The sequence below is a fragment of the Sparus aurata genome, chromosome 13 (genome assembly GCF_900880675.1).
Source record: "Sparus aurata chromosome 13, fSpaAur1.1, whole genome shotgun sequence".
Taxonomy (NCBI): Eukaryota; Metazoa; Chordata; class Actinopteri; order Spariformes; family Sparidae; genus Sparus; species Sparus aurata.
In genome coordinates this window covers 5,382,043-5,402,293 of record NC_044199.1, presented here as the reverse complement: position 1 = coordinate 5,402,293, position 20,251 = coordinate 5,382,043, and the positions used below count along the sequence as shown (strand labels likewise).

At 41.0% G+C, this 20,251-nt stretch overlaps 2 protein-coding genes across 2 annotated transcripts; both read right to left on the bottom strand.

The window, feature by feature from the left end:
• Positions 1–1,036: 1,036 nt before the first annotated feature.
• On the bottom strand, positions 1,037–6,382 carry rom1a (retinal outer segment membrane protein 1a). Its single transcript, XM_030437246.1, has 5 exons — positions 6,240–6,382; positions 5,760–5,995; positions 3,456–3,886; positions 3,133–3,379; positions 1,037–2,340 (listed from the first exon to the last, which is right to left on the bottom strand). Exons 2-5 carry the CDS (start codon positions 5,907–5,909, stop codon positions 2,131–2,133), a joined length of 1,038 nt encoding a protein of 345 aa, XP_030293106.1. The 5' UTR covers positions 5,910–5,995; positions 6,240–6,382; the 3' UTR covers positions 1,037–2,130.
• Positions 6,383–10,402: 4,020 nt separating this feature from the next.
• On the bottom strand, positions 10,403–15,028 carry LOC115594699 (uncharacterized). Its single transcript, XM_030438905.1, has 5 exons — positions 14,985–15,028; positions 13,216–13,706; positions 11,378–13,091; positions 10,769–10,797; positions 10,403–10,513 (listed from the first exon to the last, which is right to left on the bottom strand). Coding segments are annotated over exons 1-5 (2,280 nt in total). The 3' UTR covers positions 10,403–10,511.
• Between the last annotated feature and the right edge of the window lie 5,223 nt (positions 15,029–20,251).

Below are 20,251 nucleotides of genomic sequence, written 5' to 3'. Positions count from 1 at the left end.
CCGTTAACCAACACACTCAACAAAAACTATACACTAACCTTCACAAAAGTTAAAGTTATTGCATGGTTGTGACCTACAGTGGGTCTGACATTGCTTAATTTGTATTATTTAATGATTCTAGATATCAATTTAAGGGTTGTTTACCCTAGCGCCATATATATTTATATATTATGATCAAGTGTGTTATATATTTTCATACAGTTTAAATCTACAGTCCTGAATAATCCACACTGTCATACAGTATATCCAACTGAAGAGATGGAAATATTAGACATCTAGTGGTGAGATTAAACAGTACACCTTCAAAAAAAAAAGAAGATAAAGATATAGCATGAATACCAGCTGTTATAAACCTGGGAATCATAACAATAACTAATATTGATTGTACAATTTCAATATTGACATGTACAGATCAGAGTTTATGTAATAATTCATTGGAAGCCCCTGAGATTTTGACTGAATCTAGAACCACATAGAACATCACAATGTTTGTGAAGAGTCACATTCATAATTCAAGCAAAATATCATCTTGTTTTGTGTTAAACCGCTCAGTGAACTGCACACATGTCACCAACACCAACATGGCCGCCAACTCCGCACAGAAAAGCTACTAGAAATGGTGAAACTGACAATAAATCAGTTTTGTAAATTGAGAGTTTGTGAGTTCTGCAAGCAAGATTATATACAGATGCAACTCTACAATGTGTGTTACAGGTTTTTATGACATTATTTCTTTAGTTTTATATATTAAAGATTATCTTTTATACTGACAAACATCATATGTTTAATTCATGTCACAATACGACTGAATCAAAACATAATTTTTCTTTCTGTATTCACTTACATACAACGATTTCTAGAAATAAGGTCCCATGGAGACTTTGGTTCTCTTTATGTTCAGTTACACGTCTAAATGAAGTGCTTCTGTTCCAAGAAAGTCACTCAAGACACAGTCGTGTTTTTAAAAGGACCTTTAATAAAACTATTCTCATGGGTTGACATTACAAATGGATTTCAAAGATGAACCTATTTTTTAGTTTCTGGTGTAAAATAAACGTATTTTTTTATTAAATGAACTTGTCGGGGATATAAATCCATCACTTTGTGTTCAGTATTTCAGTATTTATACTTTTACAAGTGAACAAAGCCTCGGCATGGTGTCTCTGCATCTTACATCCACCTGACGCAGGTGTCTAACTGCGAGGCTCAGCAGGTTGAGTATTAACAAATTGGATTAAAAGCTTTCACAAAGGTGTCAGAACAAAGGACACACTTGATGGCTTTCGCGGCATTACCGACACAGATTAATCAATCTTCATAATCCCATTCCTTTCACTGGCAGGGAGAGGAGAGCGTCGGGGAGGTTAGACACTCGGGGTGCCTGTTACGGAGGGTGACGCCTGACATGAGGAGTTCGGTGTTTAACGTCTGCATGTAAGAAGAAGCAATAAGCCACTCCACTCCAATTAGTAAACTCAAACTTTAATAAGTCAAATGTTGTGTCATAGTGCCGTTGTGCCTCGCGTCTCTCTACAGTCAGCTTTACATTCATGTTTTTGCAAGACCAAAAAAAAAAAAAAAAGAAAAATTGTATACACTGCTTCATGAATTACTGTTTTGCTCCTCTGATCAATTGATGATTGTGTTATTGGTTTTGACACAGGCTCATGAGAATGCAAGTTGCAATGCAAATTCTATGAATGGAGTCATTTTTTTTGCGGAAACAAATGCAACAAAGGGGTTATAATTCGTGTAAATAACAGGGGAAATAAGACTGAGTGGTGATAAAAATAAAGAACGTGCTCCGGGGTTTTGAGCATATTTATTTTCAGGGGCGTTGACGGAACTTCTGCATGTGACCTGAGGATCACGCAGCGTGACGTGGGCTAACAAATGTTATACAATACATGGTTAAATCAGTTCAGCGAGGGGGGATTTGAATGGGACAGAACAGTAATGTAGTATACATACATGAACGTTACTTTTGCGTCCGACAATAAAAAACATGAACCCTAAATCTGTGAAATTCATAGAAATGTTCCGATTAATATTCCGTTTTAAAAATCAAATCATTTAATAGTTGCCCTCTCTGTGTAAAAAGTATTTACAGGTGTGTACATCATTGGTGGTTTAGGTGGTTGCCGGGGCAGCAGCGGGGTCTCCCTCCTCCACCTGGTTTTTCAGCAGGAGGAACTTGAGCAGAGGGTCCAGGTACTCCATGATGGTCTCCTTCACCCCTTTCTCCAGCAAGTACCCTTCGGTCTCAATCTCTACGTTCTCGTTCCCTGCCACGGCTTCCATGGAGGTCTGCAGGAAGCGCAGGCTCACCAGCACAGAGCCCTGCGGAGGAGGACGGTGGAGAAGTTTAGACATACAGACGATTCGAGGTTCAACACGGACGAACAAACAGAAGTGGTGATTGGTGGATTTCCTAAAGATTAGTGCCCATGTGATGCAATAAATTAACCAGGAATCGATTGATGTTCTCTCACAATCTGGCCAGAATTCTCATTTAGGAAATCTTTGAGCTACAAAAACTGCAAGAATTGAATTTTTCTTTTCACACAGTGGACATTTTCCTCTGTCGTCTGTCTGTCGATAAACTTCTGTGTTCCAGGTTGCAAGTCCTTTAAAAGTATGGAATTGTTATCGATTGGTCAGCAGCTGGAAGGATGACGGACTGTAAAAACCTGGAGGGGCATCGGGCCTTATTTCAAGGTAAAACAACATAATTGATAACCAATTAAACCACTTCCTACTAGCATTATCGTTAGCTAGCAAATTCAGTTTGAGTCGTAACGTTAGCTGTTGTCTAACGGAAGCTAACAGTTTATCAATTTGTCTTTATAACCTTGAATTATGGCCCAACGTCCCCTCAGATTTTCTCTTTTGTTGTCAGGTCGAGGTGAAATGACAACAATTTGCCAGATTCTTGATGATAGTTTGACTTTGACAGTTTCCCACCCTGAGAGTGATTCCAGAAGAAAATGGCCGCCGTCTGAATATATGGTCTATAGTAAATTTAGTGTCTTTTTGTAACATCTTGCCAGCTGTTCCAGCCCTAAAACTCCTATAGTTCTCTTTATAATCACCACCAACTGCCTGAAACCACCACAATCCTAAACAGTTTACCTGTAAGAGGAAGACTGACAGGACTCCAGCCCCGATGGTGTTCATCAGGCCCATGTAGTAGTTGACCAGGGCCTCTCGGCAGCCTCGGAGGTAGATGTTGAGCTCCTCGGTCTGGTAGTCGTAGTTATAGTGTGCCGAGTTGTTGGTGAGCTGATACTGGATGCACGGGCGAGGAGAGCTCGGGTTGCAGCAGCTGAACGGGACTCCGTCTACCAAGTAACGGCCGTCCACGTTGCTCTTGATGCGGCTGCGGAAACAAGCGGAATATAAGATTTCCAACACGTTACTTCATGACGTTGTGTTGAAGTCGGACGTCAACTTACTTTTTCACCTCCGTCGAGCTGAAATCAAGGTAGCGGTTGCTGATCCACTGGACCTCAAACCAGTCCCTGAAGTCGGTGTTTCCGCAGCACCGGAACTCCATCTGCAGCCGGTCGATGTTCTGTTTCTGGAAGCAGCGCCCGGGGGTGTCCGTGTCCTTGTAGAAGCGGATGCCGTTCCTCAGGCCGGCCTTCAGTGAAGACTCCAGAGTGCCCTTCATCGCATAGCTCATGATGATGGCCAGCAGCATGAGGACGGTGAAGAAACAAGAGACGGCAAAGTAGGGCTTTAAGAAGTTCTTCCAGCGAGGAAATCGCCCGGCATCCAGAGCGTCCTGACAGATCTTTGACGCAAAGTAGTTGATACCCAAGGAGGCCAGACCGACAATCATGAGGGTGTCGGGCACAATGTGAATGTCGGAGTTATCCATCACCTGCAAACAAATCACACAATAACAGAAGTCAATATAAATTCTGTTTGTTCGCTGTAAGGACACGAGGCAGAATATACCTGAATTTAAAGTTATTCTCATGAACAAAAAACATTTATTTGTAAACTTGAGGTGTCCAAAATGCACGTGTAACGATTTTTTTTACATCATCAGCATTACAGTCACTCACATAATAATTCAGAATTAAGTTTAATCAGAGCATAATGAGCGGCTCATTTCAAGCCGCTGAGGCTCAGCTGTCCTGCTCAAGGACACCTTCTGCACAGTGACTGCAGCTGCTGAGGACAAAGTAGAGCCAGAATTAAATGTTGGCATTGTATGTCTCTGCAAATCATGGATTCATCTAATGTCTCAATACTGGTTGGGTGATGTAGTTCAGATGCAGTCTAGGTTAGAAGGTGGCTATGGGATGCAGAGATAGACGTGAAGTAAGACTTGAACTATGAACATAAGACGAAGCCAATCTTTCTAATAAGCGCTGAGGAAAATACATTTGTCCTGACATGTGCAGCAGGAGTTGTCAGGTGACAAAACATAAAAAGCGAAACCAAAAGTCAAAACTGACTTGTTTTTATCTGATGTCTGAAAGTTAACACAATGATGTATTTAACTGACTTCTTGCACAGTTTTTCTCTTTAACATAACCAAGTGGTTTAGTTGTATAAACCTAAACCAAACTGCAGTGTTACGTGTTACATATTATGTATTTCTGTTGCCATGACGACAAACGTTGCCTGACTATGGACAAGTTGCCTGCGAGTAAAACTGGACTTGGTTGTGTTTCTTCTATACTGAACAAAGAGACTGGGTTATTAAGCAGGACGTTGGGACACTGGAGATGTTTTTGTGGTATTTTTTCACGAGACATTAGAAACTTTTTTCAGTCATTTTTTAGGTGATTAAAACGGATATTTTATCTCAAACCATGATCTCTTCCTCACGCTAACCGAGTGCTCTTGGTGCCTGAACCTAACCAGATAATAATCACAGCATTGCTTCAACATAATCTAAACGCACAGATTGTCCGAAACATTTAATGCCAACATGTAGAACACACATTCACTTATTCAGTCCAGATTTTGTGAGTAGAATTCCTACACAAACAGAGATTTGTGGTTGAAGATTGGAAGATTGTTGTGGAAAAACTCTTTTTAGCGTCTGGATGACAACCAAAACATTGTGAAGAATCTGGTGGACTTTGATAGATGTCTTACATTGATTTTACTGATTTTCCTTCAGTGTAAAATGGGATGAAAATCAGTGGTGTGAACTGTAAAGTGATGAACATACAGTGAAATGTCAACATTTTTTAAGCTTCGAACATCCGAAGCGATCAGGCTAATTAAGATTGACAGAGCCTGGTTATTAAAAGATGAGTCAGGGTCCAAAGCAGGTCACAGGTTTATCGACCTCTTATTGGCCTCCAATTAATGAGGACATTTCTTTTGTGGTACCAAGACACATTTCAAGCCACTTTGTTCTATTTTAAAAGTTTCATCCAAAAAAGATTGTGGCAGTATTTACCTTACTTGTATAAATCAGTGCATTACAACTACCAAGGAGGCGGTCCCTGAGAGTAGATATTAACTGTGTGTATGTAGGCTATATAAGTATAATCAGGGCGATTAGGAGTATTGATTATCTTCCTACTGTATGCAGGTGTAGTTGAACAATGTGTAGTTGCACCTTGAAACAAAATCATTACATGTTACTCGCTTTTGCAATCAAACTGTAAGCAAATACACCTTTAGTTGTTGTAATTTGTTGGTAACTTGCATGTAAAAAATAGTCAAAACCAGCAAAGTCAGGGAATTGTGAAGCTTCAAAGACCTAACGGATAAAACGTGAGCGTTACCTCTGCCCTCCTGCGGAGCTCTGTCTTCAGGATGCACCCCAGGCTGAAGGTCAAAGCTCCGGCCACTGTGGCGCTCAAGGAGAGGAGCCACAGTCCCTGGGCTAGCTTCACCCTTTTCTCGAAGGGGAACTTCATCTTCATCAACACCATGGTTGCAGCGAGGGGAATCTGAGCCTTTACCGGGGGAATAGGGGAAGGAGAACGACGAGGCGACGAGGGGTGATGCTGTGCTCTGTCTGCGAGGAAGAAGGAGAGGTGAGAAGCATGACTCTGAAGACTCAGAGAGGAAGAGGAGCAAAGTGAAATTCAACACAGAATCTGAAAATCAGTAGCAACGAAGAAAGCACCAATAAACTGACAACATCTTTGTGAGAACAAATGTTAAATCCAACAACGGTCGTAGTCGGAGAGGTTTGGTGTCAAATCCCTCGAGAATAAAGTTTTAGAGCGTCACATCTGAAGTAGTGCGTCAAAGTTCACCTTATTTGTCGCCCCAAAAAGTGGTGAAAAAAAGTCCAGATATCTCCACCGACCACTGTGTACCATCCACTGTGCCACAGTGGATTTGGCACACTGGATTTGGCAAACCTGGATGCTGGGAGCGACTTACCTCTAATGCCTACCTATCCTATTAAACTGGTCTGTGAATCCAGGCCATTGTCTGCTCAGCACCCATCACTCACGCAGAGGGACACGGATGACAACACAAATTGAAGCTGACAAGGAGGCGGACACGTTTATGAGCCATTAACTGTGCATCACTTTCCCTTTACAACACAACTTAAACACACATATGTACTTTAGATGAGCCATTTTGATACATATTCGATAGGAATACTTTGTATCCAAACATATTTTTTTGTTTCCATTTTGCTTCTTCTAATTATGTGTGAATTTAAAAAACGATATTGTCTGTGGTCAGCTGAAATAAAGTCACAGAGATGGAATTCCTATAATATCCATGAGGATCTCAGACGGATGAAATCAGTTTAATTCAACCTTCGTAGCTCATGTGCCGATCATGAGGTTGTTGTTTTAGCTCATCATCAAGCTTTGCCAAAGCCTGATAACGACTTGTTCATTTAAATCAGGTGTGTTGGAGCAGCGAAACATCTAAAACCTGCAGGACAGCATACCAGTATTACAAAAATTGAGGTTCAGGACTTCATTTTCCTTCTGCTTATCCAGGTCAGGGTCACAACAGGGCAGCTTCCTTTAGTGGCCTGTTGGGCTGTTTGAGAAATGTAGTCCACGTCCTGTATCTGAAACTACATTGTAGTATTCTGTACAATATTTATTACAGTCCACTCACAGAAAACACAAGTCTTGCTATGTGAGGTGGCACAGCTGAGCTTTGAACTAAATGCTGACTTGATAATGCTAACATGCTGGAAAAACACAACATATAGTGGACAAGTCACCAGCAAGACCCGCATATGTTGTGTTTCGGTGCTGGTCTATGCTGTTTTTTTTTTTTCCAGCAGGGATTACCATCCTTGTTGGGAGTATTAACATACTAACATTTATGCTAACTAGCACTAAGCCCTTGTACAGCAGGGTATTAGCAGGTATCAGCTGGTATTATAGACAACACATTTAAATGTAGAGAGTAAACATCTTAAAAAGCTGGTTTTAACTGGCTAATATTAGCTTACATTAGCTTGATTGCCAACACGGAGGAATTGCTAACTAGCTAATGTAGCAAAATACTGTCTTGAGTGGATGACGCCAGGTAAGTCATCCATCATTTAGCTAACGTGAAAAAAGCAACCAGTGCAAGATACATGCAGGCTTATGAAGTTGAGGCTAGCTGGCTAACATTAGCTTACTTCCTTGCTAATGTTATTGCCGGCATGGCAAATATATTTTGGGTGGGATATGTTCAAAATGTAGCTCACTCTTGATTCTTTCTACAATCTTACCAACCCAAGCTGTACGGAGATTAAAGAGATTATTAAACTAATGACAACTCCTCCTTCGATCAGTCCTTATCAATACATATTCCCTTTCAATAGAAGTTGATCAGAAATACAAGAAATGTAGTCAGTTTTCATTTTATTAGATGTTACATGAGTTACATGGATGACAGTTACTCAAGGTCGAGAAATGAGTTTTAATTTCTTTCGGCAGGTTTAATTATTGTAATCAGAGGAAATTAATGTTTCACACAAAGACAGGACAACGCTTTAGGAAAATATACATTTAAAAGCTACTTCATAACTGTTTTGTAAGATTACATTATGTCATTTAATAAATGCTAAACAGACTAATTAAGGAAAACAAAAGGAAAACAGGAAACTTGCTGTGTTTAAGATTGTGCTTAACACGGTTATGTAGCATTAAACTAGCAATCACCGACACGTAATTATGGCTACCTACACAAAGAAGTACACCTTATATCAATACATAATGTTTCATGCAATAAAGCAAAAAGAAAAACAGAATAACTACTTTTTGTATCTGTGGAAATGAAAGAACAGGAAAGGAAATACAGCTACATGTGCATTTATACATCAAAATTACATTTACACTTTAATATTACATGACCAAATCTAAGCTGCAGAGAAAGTTTTAAGGTACATATAATGTTTAAATACATATATTATTTAATCTGCCTCCAATTTCCCCACTGTGGGACTAATAAAGGTTTATCTTATATGAATTGCCCATTGCAAATGTTTATTGTATTGATTTTAAGGTTATGTAATGCAATTAAGCTATTTATTTCAGATTAGATTTTTTTGCACAGAACAAATGAGGGAGCCCGCTATGCTTTCTGAAAAAAGTAAAAAGTTAATTGGAGACAGGCATTAAAGTAAATCTTACAGTTTGAATTCAAAGGTCAGCTCTCCTCAAACCTCATATTAATTAGAGAGGCTGAACCACCGAGCCACTGAAACAGAGCGTCGCTGAACTTTTCCGAGTTCATTAAGATCAGAGTAAATTACGATGTCGGACACGGTGAACGGTGCACTCGTGTTTCTGTCAGAGCTGAGTTCGCTCTCCTTGCAGCACCTCGTCTGGAAGCCCTCCCATCCAACCATGCATCTCCGCCCTGCTCTGCCCTTTGCCTTCGCCCGGCTGCTGCTCACATATGAAATGGTTGAGAATCCGCTCGGCTGTCTGCAGACTGGCGAAGCCGCCTTCTGCCTCAGACATCATGCTCTCCATAGCCGCGTCCCTGTCGTTGCCTGCCCTCCAGTGATGAATGATCTCGTTATCTAAATCCTCGATGGCTTCGCCCCTTCGGTGGTGGAGGTCCATCATGGCCTCCGTGCCCCTTAGCTCCTTCTGCATGTGATGGCGTGCCAAAGGGATTTCCTCCAGGCTCGCTGAACGGATAAGGATGGCATTGCCATGGGTTGGACTTGTGACGATCCTGCCGTCACCTGTCATGCCATCGGACAGATTCTCATTGTGGATGGTGAACTGGAGGTGAGGTATCTGCAGCGGGCGTGGAGAGTGTGGTCTGAACATTTCATCACCCCCTGACTCGCTGTCTTTGTCCATGTCCCCCTCCCGGTTTCTCCACACTTGCCCTCTGTTTGATCCTGTCAGTATGAATTGTGGGGTCTCTTCTCCCATCTCAGACCAGTCCGATTCCTCCTCCTCTGGAACCGAGCCCAGAGATTGGTCTTGCCCACCGGCTGTGGCCTTTCCATAGTTGTGGTTGTCCATGAACTGAGCCGGAGGGGGAGCAATGGGGAGAACCACCTGATTAATGCCATCATCTGACTGAAAATGCAGATCGGTTTTGTGTAGCAGTGATGTTACCTACAGTAGGTAGAGGTTACAAACTGATTAGTTTATTGATTAGAAATAAAGAAGAGGTATTGTAATACTGTAAGTGCACCACACAGTCTCACAGAGGCTTATCAAGCTTTCATTTCTTGGTCTGTCTTTACTTACCCACATAAATCATCAAGTTATACAATCCATTCATTGAGGCAGCGCCCCTTTCTGTCCCTCCTCCCCTACTTATTAAAATGTTTGTGAAGCCTCTGCCAAGACTTTAAAATGGAGATAAAGCTCTTACACTGAACGCTTCCACGCTGTTGGCGAACTTCGCATCGGCGAGCTTCGCCGTCAACGCTGAGATACGATGGTTCAGCCTCTCTCGTTCTCCTTCCATACTCTGAGTCTGACAGGAAGTAGAGGAGGCACAGTTACCACAGATAAATGTCCAGTAAAGTGAGATATATAATAAGATATTCACCCCCAAGAGTTTTTACTGCTCAGTCTACCTTAATAAATCTGTAGAAATATGCTCCTAAATGTCCCATAACTTGTTTTAATAGCATTTTTTGTGTCATAGTTAAGGCTCGAAAGCAAGAAACATAGAAAAAAGCCTCCAATCTCACCACTGAATGAAGCTTTTGCTCGAGAAGACTGTTATTCTGTTGTGCGGAGGAGCAGTTGTCGTGTAGTCTGAAACAAGTCACAGACAGAGAGAAAGTTATAATAGTACAATACATTTGGTGACATTTTTCACAACAGCCTAAGTTTCTGAGTCAAGTGTCCTTTCTGCAAATATGAGTGTGTATTATGTTACCGGAGGAGGTTAAAACAAGATGTTTTTATGCCGTCTTCACCTTTTAAACCTCTCCGTGAGGCTGCTCAGCTCCGTACGTGTCCTCTGAAGCTCTGCCTCCAGAAGCTTCTGGCTGCTCATGAACTCCTCTCCTAAACACTCCATCCTCACCGCCGTCTTCAGCAGACTCTGATGCAGTCCCACATTCTGCTCCTGTAGAATCCTGTTTGAATAGATACACACAAGATAAAGAAAATTGAGTGAGAGAGAATAGGCTACATAAGTGTTTCATGAATTTCTTTCTGTCTTTCTTTAATAACTCTACTTTTACATCTGGGCTGTAAAATTCTGGATGTTCTATGATGTTCACCCCCAAAATAATTGTGTAACCAACGAATCTAAGAACAATCATGGTGATGGTCTCCTGGATTGTGACTTTTACCATTAATCAAAACTGAAAAAGTGACATGACACTTACATGATTGTGCCAAGCTCATGCTTCTTTTCCTGTATGAAAGGGAACAAAATGATTTTTGATAAGACACATTCAGAAATCATTATATTAAAGTCATGTTTAAGTGTTAAAAGTCCTTATAAGATTCTTATTAACATTATTCAGACAATATAAACCTAATAACAGAATCATAAACATGGTTATTGTTAGATTGTAAGACTTAACAGTTAACAAGTTTCTTACAAATGAAGCCTATTGTTTAAACCATATCATCTCATCAGTGTTAATAAGTTAATGATCTCAAGAGAACTTTTAAGAGCCAATAGACTTGGACTTAAACATAAAGTGTGGACAGATGCAATTAGTATGAAGGACAACGATTCAGAATGTCAATTGATCACCATTAAATATGTGCAGGATTAGTAATCTATTGTTCTGCAGTGACTAATCTGATGCCAACACTTGTGCCCAAATCAATAGGCAGGCAAATTAGTGGAACATTGTTACATAACCGGTTAATCAACCGTGTATAACACAGGCAACTATTGACCTGCCTATAATTACTTTATGGACGTACAGTAATAAGGGATGTCATGAAGGAGAATGGAGTTAACCCCAAGAGAAGTTTCATACTTTATGTAACGTCGGACCACTGAAGCTCGTCTGCTCCTCGTCCTGACTGGGGGGGCTGCCAATAGTCCGGGGGGAATCCGCCTTGCTGGAAAGAGACTCCAGCTTCCTGCGGGAATGTGGACTGACAGCAGTATGCACCTTTGAATGAGTACTACGGTAATTGTCCTGGTGATGATGATGGCCTGGACTGTGGTGGTCTCCATGTTGGTGGTGATGTGTTTCACTGTGGGGGTCTTGATGGTGGTGGTGATGGCCTGGACTGTGGTGTTCACCATGGTGACGATGATGAGATTCACTGTCTGGGTCTTCACTGTGCCGATGGTGGCCTGGACTGTGGTGGTCTTCATGGTGGTGATGGCCTGGACTATGGTGGTCTTCATGGTGATGATGGCCTGGACTATGGTGGTCTTCATGGTGGTGATGGCCTGGACTGTGGTGGTCTTCATGGTGGTGATGGCCTGGACTGTGGTGGTCTTCATGGTGGTGATGGCCTGGACTATGGTGGTCTTCGAGGTGGTCATGGCCTGGACTGTGGTGGTCTTCGTGGTGGTCATGGCCTGGACTGTGGTGGTCTCCATGTTGATGGTGATGAGATTCACTTTGGTGGTCCTCATGGTGATGCTGATGGTCTGGACTACGATGGTCTCCATGTCGATGATGATGAGATTCACTATGGTGGTCTTCATGGGGATGCAGATGGCCTGGACTGTGGTGGTCTCCATGCTGGTGGTGATGGGATTCACTGTGGTGGTCTTCATGTTGATGATGGCCTGGACTGTGGTGGTCTCCATGCTGGTGATGATGAGATTCACTGTGGTGGTCTTCATGTTGATGATGGCCTGGACTGTGGTGGTCTTCATGATGGTGATGATGGCCTGGACTCTGGTGGTCTTCATGGTGATGATGGTGGTCTGGACTGTGTCCATCTTCATGGTGATGCTGATGGCCCAAACTATGGTGGTCTTCATGGTGATGATGATGGCCAGGATTATGGTGGTCTCCATGCTGGTGATGATGAGATTCACTGTGGTGGTCTTCATGTTGATGATGGCCTGGACTCTGGTGGTCTTCATGGTGATGATGGTGGTCTGGATTGTGGTGGTCTCCATGCTGGTGATGACGAGATTTGCCGTGGTGGTCTTCATGATGATGATGATGATGATGATGGTGGCCTGGATTGTGGTGCTCATGTTTATGATGATGGCCTGGACTATTGTGGTGTTCATGATGGTGATGATGGGTTGCAATATGGTGATCTCCATGGTGATGAGCATGACCATGATGGTGTCCGTGGGGATGGTGAAAAGCGTTGCTATGACGTCCTCCATGGTGATGAGCCTGACCATGGTGGTCTCCATGGCTGTGGTGGTGAGCTGGGCTGTGGTGGTCTCTATGATGGTGGTCTCCATAGCGATGGTGATGGGATGTGTTGCTGTGATCTCTACGGTGATGAGAGGGACTATGGTGATCTCCATGGTGAGAGACGGGACTGTGGTGGCGTCTGTGGTGATGATGGTGACCAGAACCGTGATGGTCACCTTCGTGAGGTTGGTGGTGGTGCTGCTTGTAAGAAGATGAACGAGAGTGACTCTGATGAGTTTGAGACAACGAGTGACGTCTTTCCAAACAGCTAATATCGCCGCAGCTTTTGGGCTTTCGGTGCATGTGATGGGCCGAGTCTGCAGAACGATGACTGTGATGGTGGTGGAAAGATCTCGAGTGAGAAATTCCAGAAGAGTGCTTGCTGGTATGGGAGCGCCTGCTGGAGCTTGTTGAGTCTGCACTGGCAGGTCGACTTCTCTGCTGTCGGAGTTTCTCAACGCTGCTGCTCATCTTACGGGATCTAACGGAGGCCTGCCCCGGACTGCTGGGTCTTTTAGCATCAGTAACCCCGAGAGTGGTGAGCCTATTCGGGCTGAGCACCTGCCGAGTGATCTCATTTAGGAAGGCAGAGAACTTCATTTTTTCCTTCATTAAACTCTTCACGGCTTCACCTTTTCTTTGCTTGGGTTCCTTTCCATCCTCATCTCCGTGCCATTCTTTGTCTTTGGGTCTGGTGAGAGCCTCCATTGATTTGGCTTTACGGACATCATTTCCTGAGCCTTTTGTAATCCTGCGAGTGTTCTTCAGGGTGCCACTGTGAGAGGACTTGCCCTTCTCTCGTTCCTGTTTGGCAGGGAGCCTATTTAGATAACCGGTATTATCTATCAAAGGGGCTGTGTCGTCTCCTTCAAAGTACTTCGGCTTCCCGGAAATGTCAGTGCATGACTGTGAATGCTGGGACTTCTTGAGTGGTAATAAATTCTCACGGCTAGACTCAGAGGACAGGCTAGAGGTAGACGTGGAAGCGGAAGAAGAAAAGGAAGAGGATGAGGAAGAAGAGGAGGATGTTGATGAAGAGGATGAAGAGGACGAAGAAGAAGGAGAAGAAGAAGAAGAAGAAGAGGAGGAGGAGGATGAAGAACTGCTTGAGGAAATTAAGGCAGTTTCTGGAAGAGAATGATGGCGATGGTTTTGCTTGGGATGGTGATGGTGAGCATGAGAATGATGAGTCTTGACTTCATCATACTCGTGTCGATGGTCGAGGTGATGATCGCTGAAAATGCTGTCGTCTGCTGTTGACAGGGTGCTATGTTAAAAAGAAAACACGGGCGTTAATAACTACACTGGTTCCCTCTGCAAGCCTCATGATAGCTAACGATAATGATCATTTTTTACTAATCAGTAATTAGATTTCTCCTCACTTAAAAATCAAAGCAAGATGCATACAGAAAGTTTCAACATCTTGGGACAATTTTGAAGTCATGCACAGATTCCATTCATGATCACAGGCATTTCCAGACTTACTCATGGCTATCATCATCCGACTGATGTATGCTCTGCTGGTTGCGGTGACGGTGATGGCCCTGGTTTTGGTGATGGTGCTTCATCTCTGGAGTTTTTGAGTTAGCATTCTTTCCATGCTTGTGGTCTTTTTCTTTATGGTCACACATTTCAGACTTTCGACTTTTGACGCCTCTGCTGTCCTGAGGAGGAAAAGGTCGGAAATATTTCTCCATCAACTGGTGCTGCAGCCGAGAGTTGTCCTCAGAAACTGGCACGATGTTGATTCCTGGGAAAATATTTTTCTTCTTTAGACATAATAACACATATTTCAGTCTGTTATGACTCTTTCTTTATTCTTATTTTTTACCTGAACAAAAGTTAACAAAAGTTCCTTTAAAATAAGAACATTATAGCACTTTTAATTCGTACTATCACTGCTAATAAGGAAAAACATTTTGATTAGACATCATAGATTTAATACCTCATCAAACTACACTGGATGACAGTAACAGTAATTCTATGATTAATTCTATTTTTATTAACTGTAAAACAAAAGTGTGAATAAAAATAAACTGTGAAACATAATGAAAGCAGTGCTCCATGCAGTAAAAATGCAAATAAAAAAAAAGAGTTTTTTATTTGTGCAAAATTAACCTTTGTAAAGTAAAAAGAAAATATAATGACACAAGTTAAAGGTTTCTAATCCCAGTTAATGTTAATTCAGAGAAGTTAATTCAGATATTTATCTGTAATCTACCAGAGAGCCGACATCTGTACTTACCTTCTGACAGCAGCCACAGGAATGAAGTGGACAGTGGTGTTCATTGAAACACAATGACTCTCTCTCCCTCTGATGTGACTTCTAATTGAACTGGGAGCACATGTGAATCCCAGTCGCACATCAATATCGTTTGCCCTTCAATAACAGGAGGACCAGTTGTTGCATGCAGCTACTTTGACCTTTATTAACACTCTACTGTATACTGTTCTGTGTTAATGCATGTATTTTAAAGATAACAGCACGACTAATTAACATACTGTAATGTGCACATACAGCATAACATCAACCACAACACAACAGCTGATCTCTAAACTGTATATTTATATTAAATACACACAGTTGAACGATGACATTTTCTGTGCAGCACCTAAAACCTTTTTCATATTAATAATATATTAAAACACAAGTATAAAAGAGCAAAGTGGCCATATATATATATATATATATATATATATATATATATATATATATATATATATATATATATATAAGCAAACTTAAGTAGATATCTCTGCAACACAATGTGACATAGGGACAAAACTGTTATTTCTTCACATTCTATCGATAACTTTTATTAATTTATTTAATGTTTGCAACAGAAATCTAACATATTGCATCTTCAATAAGCTACTCAAACATTAATGTAACAACACAGTTTGGTTTTCAGATGATCTCAGAACATCTCAGATATATTTTTAAGTGGGCGATGCCCTGAGCACATGACGACACTGTAGATGGATATCTTAATAAAAAACACTGGCTTCCAGCATTCATTCCTCAACTAAGACAGTTCAGTGCAACACATCAAAAGTAGTAACAGCAGAGAAAGAAAATGTCAGAAGTCTCTCTGCAGATGAAGTGAGTCGTTTAACTTCAGGCGTGGTTGTTGGCGGGTGTCAGATGTCCTCAGTTATCTTCATGTATTGCCAGTTTTTGAGAATATTCAGTATGGTCTCAAATCAAGATTTTGGAGCATCTTGAAACTGTAAACCTGTGTGTGCCGTCGTCCATAGTTATATATGTCAAGGGGGGGTCTTGATCCTGTCATGTGAACTGCCTCCGACACACACCTGTTGATCTTCAAAGTGTCACCGGGGGGAATCTTGAAACAGTAGAAGAGAAATACAGCAGAGACGTGATCATACAGACGTCATAGGGTGCACCTGCAAAGAGCGAACACCTGCAATGTCACAAAATAACCTCTGAATAAACTATTTCAAACCCGCCAATTACCAGCTAACCAACATAGATCAAATGAGGGGTAAGACTGTAAATGTATCGGAGCTGCGGCCTCAGTGCGACTGATCAGAATAAAAATGTTACTACCTTGTAGAAGGAACTACAAAAGTGAGGCCACTTCTAAATTGATGTTTAACCTCTTTTGTAGAAGATCTCAAAAGATTTTAGGATCATAGAACGCCTCGATGGTTTGCTGGCTAAGAGGTCATTGATCTGGTCTTCCATTCTATAGTTCTGTTTTATTGGTTAAATTTAATTTTAAATGAATTCTTAATAGTTATATTTAGGTAGTTATGATATTTTCCCCCCAATATAGCCATAATGAGCAGTAACTGAAGGTTGTAATGGTTTATTTTATAAACCCCTGTTATGTTTTTATGTCTTAGGTAAAATAGGACCTGATTTTACGTGATAGAAGATATTTTTTTAATGCACATTGCATTCAAAATTTGGTGTAGACACTTGTTATAAGAGGGTTTTGAGGTCAGAACTGATAAGTTAAGGTTTAGAATATGAACAGTTTGGATGAATCACCCTAAATGTCAACAGATCAGAAGGATGATTCTCTAACCACGACCGTCAACAGCGACAGAACAACAAATGCTGCTTACAGTATCCATGTTAACTACAAAGTGTGAAGCTATTGACCAGGATGTCCCTATTATGTCAGTGCGATGGGCACTCTAATAACTCAGACCTACTGAGAAATGCATTGAACTCCAATAGAGTGACAGAAGCAATTACACATCCCAAGACATCCTGATGTTATATTAAACCCCCTCACGACTCAAAACCATTTTCATACGTCAGGAAATATATCCGACAACACAGAACACGACTTTGTGGTGAATACGAGCGCCTGATCTGTCGTCCTCGTTGTGATTTTGCAGCGTGTGTCTTTATTGCCGTCGGCAGCTTTTCCCCGAATCAATGTAATATGGCTCAGATCCACTGACAATCAATGGCAAACCCCCCACTGCTGTGACAGTTTGCCAAACGTAATGGAAAGTCAGAGGAGGCAGCTAACACTCACATGCCAGCGTTTGAATGTAATAGTTAGAGTTTGTAACAGCGTTATCTTCACTCTAAGAGGGTTATTACTAGATTTTCTATGGACAGCATGTGATGAAGTGAGGCTGCATCATATAAGACGTCATCATGAGTCTGTTAATGAACATTAAGCTCCACGATGACACGCTGTCCAGTGGAAATATGTGCCTATGTCATTTTTTATTTTACATTAATCTATAGCTTTCACATGAATTGTTCAGGACAACTATTCTGTTTCAGGAGAGGGAATATTGCCCAGTCACAATTTTATGGGGCGGCTGTGGCTCAGAGATAGACCCAGTGTATTGTTATCAAAAGGTCGCTGGTTTGATTCCCCTGGTCTGCATGTCGGAAAGTGCCCTTCAGCAAGATATTGAACCACAAACTGCTGGTCGGCACCTGTCATGGCAGCCACTACCATCAAGTGTAGGAATTTATGTATGAATTACTGTAAGTTGCTTTAGGCAAAAGCATCTGATAAATGCCCTAAAACGTAAATGTGCTTTCACTCATGGAGTCTTAGATGCAGTGGTGGACCCAGGATGTTTAAGGGGAATGGACGAACAAAATAAAAAAGGCACCACATGTATTCAGGAGTACGCAGAAGTTATATTTTGTAGTGCTGCATTTTTGTGAACAATCCACCAGTGCTTAGATCATCATACAGTCAGCCGCTCAAGTAAAAATATTAGGAAACTTCCATGACAGAAAGAAACACACTTTCATAGAGAATGAGGTGAATTAATCATATTTTAAGTCGTTAATACCAATTGTCTTTGAGTGAGAGAAGGCAGAAAACATAAAGCAGTAGAAATCTTGTTTCATGTGAAGAGCTGACTCTTAATATTCTACAGGGTTCATATTTCTAATAGAATGAATTTGACAATGTAAGAGATGAATAATTAACTTTTGAACTAATTGTGGTACGTAAGATTATACAGCCGGGGAAAGTTCACGCAGACAAACGATGCATTTGATGTCAAACAACGTCTGCTTGTCCACCAACCTGATGGTCTCTGAGCTCACTTGTCTTTTTTCAGGACCTTAGTAGGGAGCCAGCAGCACCACCAGGGGGAGTAGTGCTCAAGATATCTGTAGGATTGTGTCATGGCTGAGCAGCATCACAGTGAATCCATTCATCAGGTTTGATCTAAGAGACACGTCTGCCTCTTTCTGGCAGTCTGATGAAAAACTATTTCATGTTCTGTTTGTCTACGATCCAAGTTTTCTTGATTTAGAGTCCATTCCTCACCCTTTGAGTAAACGAGATAACGACATAACGCACAAAATATTCAATTAAGCTCCGTATTTGTCCAAAATAAATGCATTTCACCCATAAATCTTTTAATTGTGTTGGCAACCGGAGCAGTTAGAAGTACTTCAAGTGCAGGCGGGGCTGACCTTTCATCAAACTAACAAGATCTGAACAACAAATGAGTCATTATGAAACCTGTTATTCATGTTAACAGCAGTGACTCACATGCTGTATAAACACCTGAAGCTTCAAGATTTAAGATTCAGAGTCTGAGTTTAACACATTGGAGTGAAACCATTTAACTACCTCTTGAAATAAGGTGCAAACTGCATCATTGTTCAGAATAAACTAGACACACATGTACGTAGTGAGTTAAAGGTTAAGTTCACATCAAAAAATTAACTCAGTACTTCCTAGACTACTTGCATGCATAATATGAAGTACTTTTACTGTGTACTTTTCGAGTAATACTTTATCAAATCCTTACCAGAGAACAAAAACAATTATTTTCGCCCAACTTTGATGTGGAATAAAAAACGTATTTTTCATAAGTAGTCCAAGATTCATATACTACTGAACTTAGTACTTCCTAGACTACTATCAAGTACTTTTACTGTGTACTGTTTGAGTAATCCTTTGTCAAAATCCTTAACAGAGAAAAAGAAGTATATTTCACCCAACTTTGATGTGGAATAAAACACTTATTTTCGATAAGTAGTACAAAATAATTATTATTGTTCTCCGGTAAGGATTTTGATAAAATATTACTCGAAAAGTACACAGTAAAAGTACTTCATATTATGCATGCAAGTAGTCTAGAAAGTATTAAGTACAGTAGTATATGATATGGAAAATAACTTTTTTATTCCACATCAAAGTTGGGTGACATATATGTGCTCTTGTTCTCTGGTAATGATTTTGACACAGGATTACTCGAAAAGTACACAGTAAAAGTACTTCATATTATTCATGCAAGTAGTCTAGAAAGTACTAAGTTCAGCAGGATATGAAACTTGGACTACTTACGGAGACAATGTTTTTTTTTTTTCTCAAGTTGTTCACTTGAGAACAAATCCAGAAGCATACCTTCGTGAGACCTTCAGTTTATTACCGGGAATAATTCCTGTAAAAGTCTCGTATGTTTCATGGGCCTGCTTGTGAGACTGCAGTCTGACCCACAGTCACTGCCAGCATATCTTCAGAGCGGGTTCATTACGATTACAGTAAATGTTAGTGCAATTGTGCTCCAAAAAAAAAAAAAAAAAAGGTGCGACTGATTTGACCAAGCAAACGTGAACCACGGCTGCTTTGACCGCAGTCCTGCAGTCATTATCTCTTCACTGTAGCGGCTGTGCTAAAAGTGTTAGCATGCACACAAGCTCAACAGCAGGTCAAGGGTGTAAATAACATCTTTTCAATTTTCTACTTCTACTTCAGTTGTTACAGCGAACGCTGCAGTGCTTTTTTGCTGTGAAGCTCCAGAAATGTTTTATGGACCTCAAAACTTCCCCAGACTTTTCCATCCTCACGAGGGTGAATTGATAATGACTATATAATAATTTATGGGTGAAACTATCCTTTCAGTGCTTGGTTACATGCAGACACCCCTCCAGTTCTTGTCTTCTCATATTTATTCTTATTGAAGGTGCATGATATTTCAGAAAGTCACTCTTGATTTAGAATAAATGATAACGATCGTGATAGACGTTTAAAAACATAATAA